Source organism: Fulmarus glacialis, unplaced genomic scaffold, assembly GCF_000690835.1.
Source record: "Fulmarus glacialis isolate BGI_N327 unplaced genomic scaffold, ASM69083v1 scaffold34527, whole genome shotgun sequence".
Taxonomy (NCBI): domain Eukaryota; kingdom Metazoa; phylum Chordata; class Aves; order Procellariiformes; family Procellariidae; genus Fulmarus; species Fulmarus glacialis.
Genome location: NW_009223170.1, coordinates 1 through 18,142, shown reverse-complemented (window position 1 = coordinate 18,142; position 18,142 = coordinate 1). Strand labels below are relative to the sequence as shown.

The 18,142-nt window shown below is 37.6% G+C and overlaps 1 protein-coding gene across 1 annotated transcript in view; it reads right to left on the bottom strand.

The window, feature by feature from the left end:
- Window positions 1-15,975, bottom strand: part of USP6NL (USP6 N-terminal like) — a gene marked incomplete at its 5' end in the record, with an annotated part of 48,289 nt that extends 32,314 nt beyond the window's left edge. The window contains 4 exons of the mRNA XM_009581713.1: window positions 741-848; window positions 6,259-6,339; window positions 12,239-12,278; window positions 15,865-15,975. Of these exons, the coding sequence (XP_009580008.1) occupies window positions 741-848; window positions 6,259-6,339; window positions 12,239-12,278; window positions 15,865-15,975 (340 nt within the window). The remainder of the gene's footprint in view (window positions 1-740; window positions 849-6,258; window positions 6,340-12,238; window positions 12,279-15,864) is intronic.
- Between the last annotated feature and the right edge of the window lie 2,167 nt (window positions 15,976-18,142).

Here is an 18,142-nt window from a genome sequence, read left to right as displayed (position 1 = left end):
AGGGAAAGATTCAGAGGAACGTAACCACAGTAATTCAGAGGTTGCTTTAACTGCTACTCAGGGTGAAGATGGGGGCTGGGGGAGGGCGAAGACATAGCTATTTTCTTTACATTCTGAGTAGGAGGTATGCTTAAGCAGTCAATTTATGCCTGTAGAATTTTGTAAGGTTAACATCCTGTCATCAGGTGCACCTCTGAGAATACAATCAAGTAACCAGACAGTGCTTTGTAAGGGATATCTAAGCTTCACTTGGAGGTGAGATGGCAGAAAGATAGCCAGCTTGTTCTGGCTTTTACAAGATTAAGGCACCAATCTCCATCCCCTCCAGAACCCTGGAACTCTTCTTACTGATATTCAGCTAACAAGGTGCTTCCTTAATGGACATTTCTCAAAGAGCTGTAATTTCAAAGGTTTCTGTCTTCTTACTGGGACAGGGTTTTTTTCTTATTTTGTTTTGCTTTGCTTTTAGAAGGGCTTTTGCAAGTATTTGAGGATGGGAAAAGAAAGGGAAGAAGATCAAATTAATTACATGAATTACAGAACCAAAAAGTAAACTGCAAAAGTGCTTTTCAATACATAGCCTTTTTCCTAGCTAAAACAAGAGCAGAGTTCAATGCAATTTCTAATCCTTTTTTTTTTTTTTTTTTTAAACACTGCATAACAACAAAAGCTGAGTAAAGCCTGTAGTCTTAGTATCCAAATTTTTTAATTAATATTAAATGGAAATTCTATAAACTCACATTATAAAAGTCTTTCATTTCTTCTTTCATTTTAGGGACGTCAAGTAGTAAAGACCAGACTTGCCCTCTGAACTGCAGTGGGATTCCTTTATAAATTCTCCTATGAAACTGTAAAAAGAAAAGAAAATACAAATGCAGTACAATCTACAATGTTCTGAACAAAAGGAACAGTGACACACAACATGCTAAAGAGAAAAATGTAATTACATCAATTGTCCTAGCCAAGGGATGACCTGCTAGGGACAATGTTCCAGTGTCTTTTGAGGGACTGAAAGTGTCCAGTGATGCCATCTGCGACCTCTGTTGATGGAATCAGCAGAGGCACAGGGAACAAAATGGACACACAGGACAAAACATCACTCTGTGCAGGTGATGCTTACAAGCCAGGACGTTAGCATATAGGAAGAGCTATCAAAATTGTATCACCCCTGCTGAGCAGCACTTATTCTACAAATATTGGAAAGACTACTCCAAATTTTGTAATTTAGACCCAAAAAATCAGATTCTTAGCAACACAGTATTTCAGGACAAGCCACAAATAACTCACTATAATTACAAACTATAAAAGTGAAAGGCAATCAACAATATCACAAAGCTTTAAAGATCACCAGTAAAAAAAAAAAAGCACAACTGATTTTTGAATTCTTGTAAAAGTGCAACAGTGTGCTGAAATGTATGTATGCATACCAAACAAACATGTGAGATCACAAAAAAAAACCCCAGGCTGTGCCATTTCTAAAGCCAACATATTTCAGATCATATCTCTAAACTAACAATCAGTTTTCTAAATGCATATTAAAACATTTGCACAAAAATAACGTATAAAAGATATTCTAGCTACGGTTTCTAAGAATACAAAACAACCTACCAACACTGCAGGCAATTCTTAGCTGTAAAATAGAAAATTAAATTCCCCATTCCTGACATATTCTGTTCTGAAACATAAAGCTTGTATTAGAAACGGGTCAGAAGGGGATAACTCAGTACCTGTGCATAACTAGAGTTGTTATACAAACTATTTATCAGTCTTGCCTCTGACATGTCACTGCTCTTGCACTCTCATTCAGTGGTTTGGTTCTTACTGAGCTTATCTGAAAAAATCAGGAGCACTGACAACTGTCTTCTTCAGTTCTCTTCTAATTTGTATCTCCTTATGCTGCAGCATTTAGGAGCACAGAGAGCCTCTAAACAGAGAAAGATGGACTAGCTGTCTAAAGTCTTGGCTTTACACAGCCAGGAGAGACTCAAGGTAAGTAAAGCCTCAGAGCAACTGAATCCTAGTAATTCTAAAAACACACAAAAAATGTTATCATCTTTCAGGAGACATGTCTAAGAAAAGCAAAAACAGAGAACTCTGACAAAGAAAACAAACCTTTCTGAAGTTCTGTTTTTACCATTATTTTAATGATGGCACAGGGAGACAATTAGATTTAAAAGAGAACAAAACACACACAACCCCTCCCCAAACAATTTATTCTTTGCATTTAACCTACAATGAAAGTTAGATTTTAAAAATTTCAATTGACAAAGCTATCACTTCCTTGCAACATTTATAAAAGTTAGGTTTGTAACATAAGAAATATTTTTAAAAAAACGTCCTCCTCAAAGACAGGATCCTTTTTTCTTTTTCATATATTTCACGTCTCCAGTTTTGGAAGATTAACAAACCCCTCATTGCAGTATATTTGCAAACCTCCTGTTTGGGATATATCGATCTTCGAAGGTGTCTTTAATACCAGCAAGGATTTGTGTCTGGATTTTAGAATGTGTAACTCATACTCAATAATGAGTATATCTTCAACAATTTCTTTAAAATTAAGGATTTCTTAAGATAATATCTCAAAACAAAATACAAGTATATAAACACAGAGTTCAGATAATCGTATGAAAACATGCATCATTCAAAGAATGGTGTTATGGAATCTGGGATGTTTCCATCAGCATAGGACATAGAAGAAATGAGGCCACTATCACACAGCACTAGTCTGACGAGCAGGAACTGGCATTCTTGCTGCTGCAAGGTATAAAACTGGTCTTCTTGAAAATAAAAATTTCTTAGTTACGTCAAGAAGAGCTGCACAAGCAACAGAGGGACTCTGCCTCCTCAAAAAGAATCAGTGAAGAGAAGCGTAAGAATTAAAATCTGAAGTCTCACAAGAAAGTATATTTACAATGAAAAGAAAGTATATTTATAAAGGCTGCTGCCTTTAGAGGTTCTTCAACTTCTGTGGGTTCCATAAAATGAAGAAAAAGTGCAAATACAAGAGTTGCCCAATCTCATTCAAAAAATCTCAGGAATGCAAAGAGGTTCATCATTAAGGCTATGTGTTCAGACTCCAAACTAAGTGGAGACTTGATTATTATATTCTGCGTGAATGCCAGAACAGCTGGAAATTGCCAGCTATCCTGATTGTCTCTCTTCTTCCTTTCCCTTTCAATTTAGGCAACTTCAATCACAGATAGATGAAGGTAGACAGTGAAAGACACAAATACTTTGGTGGAAATACTCAAATAGGAATATAATATATAACAATTTTATTTAATCTTTCCTGAAAGTTATGATCATACTAAGTCAGGAAGGATTTACTATCTGTGGTGGCTGATTGTACCCTGGATTATTAAGCAGTAGAATACAAATAGGAAATAAATAAGACCACACTGAAACACAAACTTTGCTGCTCTATGACACTTCCTGCATAAGAAATGACTGATGGGGAGATGAAAGTTTTGTTTTGACAAATATCAATCACGAAAAGACACAAGGGCAGTTACACACTTCAGAGACTGGTGTCTGTAAGAATCATGACGACTCCACCGAAAAGATGCCTAAATAATCATACAGGAATCAAGGAGTTTTATAGACGGTTATGGAGTTGTACATGGGTTCTTTTTATTATGTCATCCGTCATTACCTCTAAATCATTACTCAAATATGGTAAAGACTGGCACATTTCTGGTCTCAGTGTGACAACTCTTCCATCTCTTTCCAGTTCCTCATGGTCACACATTGCTGCCCTCCATTCCCCCTCCTCCTCCTTTTTTTTTTTTAATTAGGTTTAAGCACAGAAGTTCTAACGGGAAAACAGTGTGAAGTTCCCAGAGTCCCCATCTCTCTCTTGAGATATTCTTCTGCAATGAAGATCAGGGGAAGATGTAAATTGAAGCATCTCGCACGCGCACACGCACACACACATCAGTGTGTTAATGTTTTGTCATTAATACTCCTTGTGAAGTTACGACAGAAAAAAATAAGGAAGCAGCCTATAGGCAGCTTGCAAAAGTATTAAATGAAAACTGTATTTTGCAATTAAGCATATGACAGTTTTGGATAATGTAATCAAATATATGGATTCATTTACAGTGTGTGTATAGTATGAACAGATTTCTTCAAGCCAAAACTCTCTCAGCTGTGTATTACAAAGGCTCATTACAAACGGGCTGTCTGAAGTCCTGTACTTTGTACATACCTGCTCTGTCTCTGAGACCATCACCTTCTCTGACTCCCCCTTGCCCTCTTTTTAAGAACACAAGCATCTTTCAAGTATGCCATTTTGCAAAACCAAGCCATCACTACAATTATAATCTATAACCCTACAACATTACTACCGTTGCTGCAATGTTCCCTTCAGTGTTGTTTCTAAACAACGCTGATTTCAGGAGCAGTCTGACTGCAGAGAAACCATGGGAATGTCAGGTGAAGTGAGTCTTTTAAGATACAGGCTGTTCGTTTTCTTTAGCAATTTGTTCCTCTAGTGTTAACCACTTTATCCAATCAAGTGAAGACAGAAAGCAAGAGTCAGGAATTGTTCTTGCAACTATTGCTTCCGTGCTTCAAGAAGGCGAGCATGGAAAGCTGGTGCATTCTTCCAACACACTTTCAGATAAAAACTGTCTTTATTTGTGAGTTTTGTACACCCCTGAGAACATCACCAGGCCTTCCATAAAGAGCAGTGACAAATAATGTCTGACTTTCCACTGCATGCTCAGGAGGAGGAGGAGGCTGATTCTTTATTCTGTATGTTCTGGTTCACGTACCACCTAAGATGCAAGAAAGGATAAGGAAAACACCCTTGTTTTTAAAGTCTCATGTGCTCCACCAGAGTTCAACAATCAGTGAAAATTTTTCCTAGCCTCAAGCAAAGTTCATCCCCTTTATGAGCGTATTGAATTATTCCTGCCACTATTTATAGTTCAGCCTATAATTTGTTACATGAACTGAAACTCTTTCTGCTCAGCTGATCTGCTATGCTTGGTGAACAGAGGATTATTCAGTTAAGTCGGTGTATCACGGACGTCACCGATGACTGAAGAGGAAGACCACAGCTGCTTAGACAATACCCGAAAGGTCATATTTAACACTCTCTTAGCAAACGAAGTAGATGTTACACAGGTTTTTTTATCATCCCTTTGACTTGGGAACATACTTGATCTTCAAATCACCCAATCACCACAGTAAAGAAACAAAGCCACAAGTATTATGACCTCCAGCTTCTCCTTCCAGAGAAGACGACAGAAAAATATTGACAGAAAAAACAGACTTATCCCAAGGGGGACAGGGCACTGAATGGCTTCCTATACATTTTACCTTCTAACTTACTCAGTGCAAGTAACTCTCCTTTTAACAAAGTAACCAGGTATCTTGGGATATCCTAAGACATCTGTGCTGGCAAGCGTGATAATTTAAACATCAAACTATATGCCCCATGTTATGACTAATCAGTGTCCTTGCTGAGTTACTGAGTTACTCAAGGCAGTTTTCACTGATCCATGATGGTATGCTATCCTAGGCCTTTCAGTAAACCTGGGCTGCAAAAAATAAAAAAGAGGGGAAAAAAAAAAGGAAACTGTAGAAGAGAAGATGATTAATAATAAAAAAACTCATAGATCTTAATAAGACACCACCAGTAACTCAAAAGAGTAACTTTAAATTTAAATACCAATCAGTAGAATACCCAGCAAACAAAGGAATAAAAATAGTAAAGTTAAAATTCATAACCCTTGAAAGGGTATTTATGATTCCTGAAGAATTCAGCTATACCCATTGAAAGGTGGCCCCTCTTTTCAAGTTTACAAGGATTTTTCTTGTTTTCCTCCTTCACATTCTCAAAGCCTAAATCAAATACAACTTCTAGCTCTCTGCAAGACAAGACAAGCAGGTCTGATGCTTCATCCGCTCCACGGATTATTTTGCAGATGCGAACACAGTACGCTGTGTGATCCTAGTTCCAATCCCATTGTGCAAGCGCAATGCAGTACAGCACACAATTATTACTATGAATATGTTAGAGAGCCTACGCAATATCGCCCTTAGAAATTCCTTGCGTTTGACCACCAGTTTTGCTGGATTATTATTATTATTGGGTTATTACGAATTATTGCATTTTGAAAGAATAAAAAGCCTTTTTCTTCCAGTGCGTTTTTTTTTTTTTTCCCCAGATCTCAAACAAAGACAATCTAATTTAAGGTTATACATTCATTCAGAAGTGATAGCTAATGAAAAAAGTATGCATAACTTTACCTTTTCACTATTCTTGTATTTTTCCCAGCTTTTCAGCATCTTAAGCCATTTTGTAGTTCTTTCAATTTCAAGGTGCTTTTGCTGAAAAGAAATTAGAATGTTTTAATCTTTTCAAGATTAATACATTTTAAATTATTTATGTATTTCTAAAAATATTAAGAAAAAGTTTAACACAGCATGATCAACTTTTTATCCAGTCATCCAAGAACAGCAATAAAGAGTAACATCAGTTCATTTAGAACATCCAAAAAAACAGCCAACCAAAAAATGCGCAGAAACCCTTATTTTCAACACTATATAAAGAACTGTATTTTGTAAGAGGAGTTTAAGTACAAGATTTATAAAAGTTTCTTCTCTACACATTTTTGGCGAGTACAAAAAACTTCAATTTGTTTTTATATTCAGTAAATTTTCAGGCAAGCAATTTCTGCTGCAAGCTTTTTAAAAGTTAGTTGACTCTGAAATTATGATCTTCTTTACCCCAACTTGCCCCAATCACAATTAGCTACTGTTTTCCAGTGATCACACAAACCATCCCTTCTTAAAAGGCACTCAAAAGAGTTGTGGTCAACGGCTCGATGTCCAAGTGGAGACCAGTGACGAGTGGCATCCCTCAGGGGTCAGTACTGGGACCGGCGCTGTTTAACATCTTTGTAGGCAACACGGACAGTGGGATCGAGTGCACCCTCAGCAAGTTTGCCGACAACACCAAGCTGCATGGTGCGGTCAACATAATGGAGGGAAGGGATGCCATCCAGAGGGACCTGGACAGGCTTGGAAGGTGGGCCCGTGCGAACCTCATGAATTTCAACAAGGCCAAGTGCAGGGTCCTGCACATGGGTCGGGGCAATCCCAAACACAAATACAGGCCGGGTGGAGAATGGATTGAGAGCAGCCCTGAGGAGAAGGACTTGGGGGTGTTGGTTGATGAGAAGCTCAACATCACCCGGCAATGTGCACTCGCAGCCCAGAAAGTCAACTATATCCTGGGCTGCATCCAAAGACGCACGGCCAGCAGGTCGAGGGAGATGATTCTGCCCCTCTACTCCACTCTCCTGAGACCCCACCTGGAGTACTGCATCCAGCTCTGGGGCCCCCAACATAAAAAGGACATGGACCTGTTGGAGCAAATCCAAAGGAAGGCCACAGAAATGATGAGAGGGCTGGAGCACCTCTCCTATGAAGAGAGTCTGAGAAAGTTGGGATTGTTCAGCCTGGAGAAGAGAAGGCTCCGGAGAGACCTTATAGCAGCCTTCAAGTACCTGAAGGGGGCCTACATGAAAGCTGGAGAGGGACTTTTTACAAGGGCATGTAGTGATAGGACAAGGGGTAATGGCTTTAAACTGAAAGAGAGTGGATTTAGATTTGATATAAGGAAGAAATTCTTCATTATGAGGGTGGTGAGACACTGGAACAGGTTGCCCAGAGAAGTTGTGGATGCCCCCTCCCTGGAAGTGTTCAAGGCCAGGTTGGACGGGGCTTTGAGCAACCTGGTGTGGTGGAAGGTGTCCCTGCCCATGGCAGGGGGGTTGGAACTAGATGATTTTTAAGGTCCCTTCCAACCCAAACCATTCTATGATTCTATGAAAGTTAAAAAGGCACAAAGTACATGAACAAAAACAAGTGCATGCAAGAGCAACAGGACAGTAGCTGAAGTGGGAGTAATTTCTAATTCTGGATATTGACAGCCCTGCTATAATTCTCACCCTTGGCTCGGTACGTTTTTACCTAAATGGCCCTATATCTTAACAACAAGGATTTCTTCTGAAGGTAAGATCTACTTGCTCAAATTATACTACTAGCAAGAATATTTCAGTAACAAGGTGATAAAATGAGAATTCAAAACAAACCCTACCTTCTCAAAAAAATAGTTATATCAAGTAGTATAACATGTAACATAATAAATATGTGAATTCCAAGCACTATTTATATTATATACGGCTTAAAAAGGATAGGACAACCCTACTACCTCAAAGATGGCCATTCTGCCTATGAAAACCTTGCTACAGTTGCCATCAACTTCTTCAATTTGGGAACCAAGCAAGCACTTGGAATTAGCTATTTTAGTCTCTACAATTTCAAGGTATTTTGGCTCTTCACAGCCAAAAATGTGTATTTTGTTGGCTCCAATGATAAGAAGATTATTAGTCCGTATTTTTATAGCCCAGTTTTACATGCTGTAAAGTAGGCAAGGTGTCTCTGATTATACTACAAAGTTAACTATTAACCGTATTTTTAAAATTTTTTTTAACGACACTCAACTCTTTCATAATGCTTTGGAGCTGAGGATCAACACTGGAAAAGCTAAAGCAGAAAAACATGTGTGTGTGGCTATGCTTTCTCTTCAAAGACTAATATAAACAAATATTTAGTTTTTTTGTAAAGGACAGCCCATCTACCTTCAACTTCAAATCCAGGGCTTAATAAAGACAGGAAGGATATTCTATTTCATACGGTTAGTGATGCAATCCGGTAACAATGTAAGAGTTTAATTTCAAAGCTCTGCAGGATACCGAAAACTTATTAATACTTTCATTAACTGCATCTGAAATGTTGGGGGAAAATATAAAAGAAAATTATTACTTATTTTCTCAATAGAATTCTGATTTTACTTCTAGCTTTTACTCATCAGAATTTGTGCATTCTTTCTCGGCTATCAACGCAACAAAATGGGCAAAAGACTTATTTAATCCAGGAGCCCAAAGCCTTGCACTTGCAGAAGTTCAGGTCCACCCCAACCATGATTCAGTCCATGAAGTGTCCTGGAAAGAAGTTGGTTTTGTTTTTAAGTTATTTTTCATTGAATCCAACTGACATAAGCCTGACATAAGTGTAAGAAAGTTACGGGGAAAGAACTGCCTCTACTCTCTCAAGCTTAACTTATTCAACTATTCATGTTGCAATCAACTGCCCACATTCTTGTCCAGGTTGTATTTCGTAATACCTCAACCACTTGCCTTTTTTTATTATTATTATTTTTAATTATTTAAAACACTTTCCTAGGAGTTAGGTTAGAGGAGAACTGTAGAAAAACTACTGCTTCCCAAGTTTCATAGATTTCACAACATTGCTTCTGATTCTCCTCTACACTTGCAACCCCTTTAAGAAATAAGCATTTTTAACATCTCTAAAGCAGATGTTCTGTAGGTATAGTTTAGATTGCAGGCATAACATTGCTATCAAGTCAGGAAAGGTCTCTGCCCTCAACAGGTTGTTCAGATAATTGGTAAGAAAACATAAAACCCTATCTGCTCCCACAGTCTTTTTGTTTGTATGTTTGATCTACTTTCAAGATTTTTGGTCTTTTGAGCCAGAAGCTCACTTCAATTGTATGTTTGTTCAAGCTTTTATGTCTTCTGAGTCAATTTATCCCAGTTCTCAAGTGATGCTACTGTAGTCAAAATAGCAATTATTTCTGTGTTCAGTTGTTAAAAACTTATAGGTTTTTTTTTCCCAGTCTAAAATATGTTCACTTTCATGTCTAACAGGTGCAACACTGAAAACACGGATAGATCTGACGCAGCTCATTGCAGAGTAGATGGATGCATCTGCTGCTCTTTCAGGCAAGCTCCATGTAGTTGTCACAAAAAAAAAAAAAAAAAAAAGAAAAAAAGAAAAAAAAATCCATTTATCTGTCTTCTGAGTACATTTTACACTTTGAAGCATTTTTGCCATTGGGAAAAACAGAATCCCCAACTGAAGCAGAGAAGGTTTCTTACTCTTGTGTCAGTAAATAATACACTACTGAAAGCAAAAAAGCATGAAGTTAAGTTGGCAAGAATCCATCTTTTGTGCAGCACTCTACCTTCCTGGAGAGCAAAAGTGCTAGAGCTGAGGTTTAAAGTAATGCTTTAGCAGAAGCCTCAAACAAAACCAGAACTCACTGAACAGTCCCCTGGAGAATTTATAATCAAGTAAACCAAAGACAAAACCAAACAAACTGAAAATGACTTACAATACATTTCATAGCACTTCAAAAACAGTCAGACACAGACTCCAGATTTCCTGAGGTCAGTTCTCTGTCCGCTTTTCTCTTCTAGATGATCTTTCCTTCCCCTAGTTTTATCTCAGATGTGCTGTATGATTCATCTGAAGGTTAAGTAGTTCATAATGTAGGACAATGATTCGATACATTTAAGGCACCAAATGCCCAGCAAGATAATGAAGCATCAAAATTACTCTGCATTCACAGTAATAATGCCTATTCTAAAAGTATTACGCACGTAAATACACACAGATAAATACACACAGAGAAAACCCAGCTTAAGCTTTACAGTAAATGTATGTGAAGAAGAGAGATTCAAAATTCACAAGGATACACAACCCTTTACATAAGTTGCAAACTAAATGAAAACATGACTTAGGAATATTTTTTAAAATTCACAAGTAAGGCAAAAGGAAAGCATAAATAGTTCTGCCAAATAAGTGACTTTAAAAGATAAAGCACAGAAAGCTTTTAGTGCTAGCCTACATTAACATGACGCACTAACTATCCTATGAATGGTATCTTGAAAATTATAAAGATTCAAACACCACTGACAGAAGACAGATAAACCTCAAACCAGCAGAGGTCAGGATACCATAAGGAGTATAACCAAGAGTCTAATACAGGAGCATTATTACAAAAACACACCAGATTTGCAATTTAACATTCATTCAATAAATACAGTTTCTACGCTGACATTTCGTCTGAGACATCATGAATACAATATGGGACAGAGAACTGAGACACTATTTTCCCCCAATAATTTAAGGCTAACTACAAAGCCACAGTGAACCAGAGCTTCAAAACACATATACCACAATAATTGCAAGCTGCCTAATATTTATGCTCATAGACTCACCACCCTGATGTGTCCTTCTGATGGAAATGACATTATAAATACACTCACTATGTTATTAAATGTAATGGAACACGGCAGGAAAATGCAACTATTTTAGGCTGTGTATGCAGAAACACACATGAACCAATGCAAAAAAAAAAGGGACTCAGAAGTTCCCTTCTTTTATGAAAAGTTCTTCTCACTAGCCCAATACTGAAGCTCAAAATAATTCATTTTTAGAAACACTGCTGCTTTTAACACTCAGGGAGCTGAGCTGCCTTAGAACAAATCATTCCATCCCTCTTTCATACACTCTACTGATTTGTGCAGCCAAGGGGGCTAACTTTAAACTTACAGCTTTAAATATTTTATCTTGAGTTTTCTGATGACACAGAAGATCAATATGGACAAACAAGAAGGATCTGATCTAGTCTTGGAGGTAACAACAGGCCTGACAGACCACGGGGAAATACCAACAGTATCTAGGCCAAACAAGTAGAAGTTCAGTTCCTCACGATTTTAATAAAAGCTTTCCATGTTCCCAGAACATCAATTCCCAAACTCCTCCTCCAGTACCCTCCAGCAGCAGAAGGATTTTTGGATTAGGGCCTGCACCAGCTACTGACAGGTCCTGCATGTCCAGAATACACCTGGCTCATCAACTGAACATTACAAGGGAGGTCATCACGTTTCAGTGGCAGCCAGGATATTTGTCACCATTCACCAAACTAGAAAAGCACGCTACACTCCTCAGGGGACGGCAACAACATCAAAGCCACCGCCTCACTTGGACAATCCATCCACCCAGCACGGTTGATGACAGCTCATGACACAGAGACAATAGTTCTCGCTCTTTCAGGACAGAGCTGGGTGTGATCTCTTAAGTAGCTCTGTTTCCTTTACTAGGTCATATAATGGTTGAGGAAAACTCACGTCTCATTGCAACTAGTAAATGTAAGATTGTGCCCAAGGGATCTGTGGGCGAGTTAACATGGCCTCAAGGACCACAGTCCTTATGGGACTTAGAACATGTTTCTTTGGGAATGCAAATCACTAAAACGCTTCATCTCCTCATTTCACAATGATCTATATTAAAAAAGTCATGAATCTGTAAACGTTTACTTCCTAGTCAAAAAACTGGAAGACGCTGGACTTACCTTTTCTATCACTGCATCATGGACAGGAAGCTCCTCTGGACTGAAAACAAAGACAAAGTTGATATTACTCTTCATTAATCTTGGCACAAAATAATTTCTGTATAGGTTCTTACAAGTAATCATTTACAGTAGCAATATGTAGTAGCAAGTAAACAAGAATTCTGAACTTCAGAGAACTAAAACAATGACACACAGGAACCCTTTTAAACACAGTAAAACTCACAATATTTTAAGTACAGAACTAGAATTATTTCAATCTTTAACCTTCTAAATCAAATTAGTTGCATAGCTTCAAAAGACAAGGACTTAACAGAAAGTTTATTTTTTCTTTAGTAAAAGCATTCTGTACTGTACTACTGAACTGAAACCTAAGTGAATTTTTTGTTTTATTACACCATATTACTGTTAGCTGAAACACCCCTATAAAAGATTTTCCTCCTTTACTACTGTGCCCTGTGAAAGGCACTGAGACTTTCCTTGACTTCCATTTTCTTAAAACTCCATTTTCTTAAAACTCTTCCATTTTCTTAAAACTCTGCAAAACTCACTCTCAGTAACAGGGAGGAGGTGGTAGGAAAAAAACAACAAAAATCAGTCTTATTACTAGGTATCTAATTAATACTAAAAAATACAGTCCTTTCACTTCTTAGCCTAACTCTAAAAAGGCAGGTTATGAATTGAAAGCTTGAAAAGCAGCCTTTGAACAGATACATTTTCAGACTTTATACTATTTTAGTTTCATTCTGAGGGCTCTAACTTCTGTTTTTCTTATCAAAGAAATTTGTGTTTTTCTTATCAAAAGTAACTGGACCACTTTGATGCCAAATGAGCCTTGCCTTCCTTTGCCTGCATCATCTGCAGCTTCTGAAAACATAGCTGCTCATCTATAAGTAGCAAGCCTCCCTTTTTCTGCCCTACAGATCAGATAAATAACGCACCCAACAAAACCCTGTTTAAAAGGGACTAAAAAGCAGGCACTACGTGAAATCCTTTAAAAAAAAAAAATTCCTACTGAGTCTTGATATTATGAAAAAATTCCTACCCACATCATTATAGCTTTCTATAGCGGGGACATCAAAACCCAGTATTTTAGACCTGTATCAAATCCGTGCAAGGGCGAAAAAAACACCAGGGAAGGCTACAAAAGTAGTTGCTGCTGCAGTCAATGTAAGAACAGTCTGATGCAAAATGCTTGAGTTATATTTGATCTCATTTATTTTATTTAAAAGATGCAGTTTCAGATTCAGAAGTTATATTTTAATAAAGAAATACATATGAATTTCTTCATCTAATGGAAAAGCTTGCTCCAATCAACACCTTTTCGGAGGCCACACACACAAGTCAAAGTTTCCAATAAACAGCCTAGAAACTAATTTAAAAACCAAAAGAGTGGTTTTTTTGAACAGCACTGCAAAAAGCATAATCCATTCATTTAGAAGCACTTTCCAAGTATCTGCAAGTTTTCTTGAAGAACACCACCAAAACCCCAAAAAACCCCAATGTACATCTGTCTAATGCACTAGAAATAGCCTATATTCAGTGCTGACGTTGTAAACGCTATAAAATCAGTACTGCGCACATTCTCATATAACTAAATTAACAAACTGAAAGTAAGCTCTTTGTATGCCAAATATCACCCCAAAATTAAGTTTATTTGAACAGAACTGAAAAAAAAGGAAAGGGGAAGAAAAAAAATTCAATTTGATAATCTGCTTGGGCTTTTTTACCGTTTTGTTTGGTTTTAAGTACAAAGATTACTAAGCCTTTCAAATGTGACTTAAAATTTTCAATTCTTTAGCGACCCCTTCTTCTCTCCCCACGCCAAATTACTGAATAACCTCCCCAGTTGCAGGCACTGTCTACCTCCACCAGAAGCATCAGTCTCACACAGCAAGACGAGTGCACAGCAGCTGCATTCTTCATGGCCCTACAAGATCACACCAGCAGCTGGCTGCGCACACAAGAGACTCTTCTTCTCCCAGAGCCTCCAGCAGTGTGCAAGACATGGATCTGACAGCTCCGCATCCCTGCGGACTCACACCGGACACAGTAACTCCTCTGCTCAACTGGTACCACTTGACAGCTTATCTTCACATTTGCTAATCTGGCATGGAAGTTAATCACATGAAAGATTAATCAAATCTTATTTTATCACAAAGTAAGAATGAATCGCAACAATTTATTACGGAATTGCTCTTTGCTAATTTTGCAAGTCACCATCGATGTGCAAACAAAAGGCATGGCTGAATCTACCGAGCAGTGAAAGAAGGCTCTTTTGTCCTGGGAAGCAGAAACCATACTCCCTCACTAAACTAATCCAGCAGCAAATTTATGACCACATTCCTCGTTATTTCTTTAGCTGCACAGCTATGCACTAATACCATGTACCTATACATTTTAAGCACTGAAATTCCACAGAAGCACATTAAGCCAGCCCCATGTTTTTATTCCCCAAGATGCTGCTGGCAGCTGAGCACCAGGAAGACAGCGCAGAAGCTGAGCGAATTGCCCCAGGCTGCTCAGGAACTCACTGGACTGGAACGCAGGAGTTCCTGGAGATCTTCCTCTCAATTAACTAGATTGCACTAAGTACGCCCATGTACTCACATACATAATATTCAAATCTATCCTGCAAGGACTGAGGGAAAGGCATAGTGGGGAAACAAGCCCCTAAAGGTATTTTAAATAAATACATTTCCATTTAGCATACGTGTTTTCTATGCAGAAACCTTACAGATTTTTTTTTCCTAAAAAGGATTAGGTGGGCTCAGACACAAAATCAATTAATGTCTATTAATCAACGTAATTTTATTGTACCTTCTTTTTTTTCTTTATAATGATTAATCTTCCCCTTCCTTCCCCAGCCTAGCCAATCTAGTACTGTTATACCTTCATTATTTCTTTTAATGTTGAATCTTCTCCCACCGTCCCCAGCCTATTTAAACTTGTATTTTTCGATGTTTTTTATCTGTGTACTTCACCAAGTAATAATGTGAAGTAGTAAACAATATTAACATAATATAGCCACATCCTGCCCTAAGATGACTGCTTTCCTTTAATAGCTCAAGTAATATTCATTTAGGGGATACAGAGAAGAAGAACAGGACTGATTATCATCATTAGCTTGGAACCATACAATACTTGATATCCAAAAGAGTCACAGAGACAGCTTTTAACTGAACTCATGTAAATAAGGTCTCACTTAGCAGAAACGAAATCTTAACACTCTATTGTCTGCAATAAAGAAAGATCCAAACTAGGTAAATCCACCCACTTAATCAGACAGGAATCAAGAATCACTACATCTGGTATGTGCCTTTGCCCCAGGCATAAAGACTCCAGCCTCCCACCTGCAGGCTGGGCAGCCTACATTGCAACGTAACAACAGCTCAGGGGCTCTGGTTGTCACTGCCAAGCAGCCCTGGTGTTAACAGCATTAAGAGAAAGGTCTGAAGATGTTGTCTACAGGTTTGGGAGCCACAAAATGCTGGGACCAAATCCTGGCTCCAGTAAAGAGTAGGGCCTCATCAAGGTGAGCTGGGTTTCATACTAGAAGGCTCCTCAAAGACACTTCACTGGGAGGAGGTACTAGACTCCAAGGTTTGATTGGAACTCAGGACCTCTACCCGTGGTCCTCACTGGTGGTGATCTGCAGCACCGGCCCAAAGTCTTCTTCCCATCTGTCAACCTGGACTATTACCACCCTCCATGAGGATTTCACGCAAAGGAGAAGTGGCCTATAAGTTCAAAGAAACAGGATTTAATTTTGAAGAATAAGGATTTGATTGAAAATGCCTTTTTTGTTAGATTATAAGTGATGAATGGATTTTACATCTTTAAATCCACCATGATGGTTTACACAGGTTTTCATGAATTTTTCAAGGTAACTTGAGAGAAATATTAATCTTAAATGCATAAATATCTGACACTTCAGAACATTAAACATGCAGATCTGTGGTTTTGACCATTAAGCTATGTGTTGCAATTAGCCTCCTCAAGTAACAGTGGTAGTTTAAATAAATTGAAAGTCTCAGACTTAGAAGCTTACAGTCACCTACCGACTGCTGCTGTTTAAATCAGTCTTCTTTAAACAGCACTTTGATATATTTGTTCAATATAAACACAAGGAAAGACTTTCTCGTATTACTCGCTCATCAGATTTATTCTTTTCCTACATTTGTATTTAAATCCCAAAAATGTTCCCTGCTAGCTCAAATCACAGCATTTTCCTGCTTCTAGTTTGGCTTAAATAAAATTTAAGAAAAGTAAAGGCTCCTCTATCATTTGTAGCCTCAGTTGAGGATGGAATATGTTTAGTGCAATAATCAGCGGTCTTGATATGTTGATAACCCCAGAACTGTAAATTCCTGTCAATTTAATTCTTCACAGTTCCAAGTCTATAAACCCTGATACTCAATTTTTCATTCTGAAAAAAAGTGGCAAAAATTGACCATAATACACTAAAAGTCTTTATCACAAAGCTTACTTGCCTGAAGAGCTGTTAGGTTCAAAATTTCTTCGTAAGCTGTGTTTCCCATTTCTCATAACTTCTATTTCAAACACACCACTTGCTTAAAAACCCTCTCTACTGGCTGTAGCCTTTCTTTTTTATGTCTGCATTATGTCACAAGATGGGCTACAAAGCAAACTGTTTTCTGTTTTCTGAAGTCAACTGAAAAAAACTCATTAACCATTATAAGTAGAAATAAAACAGTATTTCAGTGTCATGCCTTTCTTCAGACCTATGATTAAGTTATTCTACTCTTTATAGCACAAATCTAAAGCACAACTTAGTGTTGAATTCAGATCCTTTAGTCCAAGCAAGTTAATTTTCAGAAGAATTCTGATTATGAATGATTTCTTTAATCTTCCAACCTTTGAATGGAAATTAAAAGCAATAGTGTCATTTTCAAAACCAATCATGCTTGGAAAAGATTTCTGAAAATATTAAGGAGAAGGAAAGAAAGCTGTTTTTTAAACTAAATGATGGATTTTCCAGAGATAAAATTCTGGGGATCACTTCCTTCTTTCCATTACACATTTTACTTCTATAACTCACAATTTTGATTGTGTCTGTCAATCAAAATAATTGGAGCTCTGCTACTGTAATCATCCGGTTTGAATTTTCACCAGATAACCTCTGCACAGTATGGGGGTGGTGACTACAGTAGATTAAAAAACAGCTTTCAGAAGTTTTGTTAAAATTCATAAGCAAGCCAAAGCAATTAATTAACATATGGAATAAGCCAATGTGATATTCCACAATATAATTATGAGGAAATATGCTGCAAGAAAATGTAATGCTTTTGTAACTAGGTTTTAGTTACAATTACTATTTGTGGATTCTGTGGATGTTGCTGCCAATATGCACACCACAGTGCCATGAACGCGTAGCTCCTGTCCAGAAAGTCTCAAGTAATGCACACTCCCAGAGATAAGATAAAACAAAATCAAATTCAATTAAAACTCAAAGTGGTCACTTTTTAGTAAAGTACTTTCCTGCTTAGGAGAAGATAACTTCACTGTAAAGTTTTTATTGCCAATATAAAAAAGAAATTCATAGCAAAAAAAGATACCTGTATTTTCACTGCCACATGCTATAATATATGCTTTCTTGTGTCTTTTGTAAAAGACATATTCTATATGCAAACTTTAAAGTCTTCCCAGCTTGGGATCAGAAAACCTTTGAGAAAATCTATAACCTGCATAACTGAGTACAGCAGCATTTCTACTGATTTCTGATGTCACTTGAATTGAACATAAACACTGAGGTTGAAAACGTCTTTTCAGAATCACATTCCAAGTGTTTTTAAAAAAAGATTAAAAAAATACAAAGATTAGTCTAAGCTACCTTAAAACTCTCAAGAACCTAAAAGAACAAATCATAGAATCATAGAATCATTA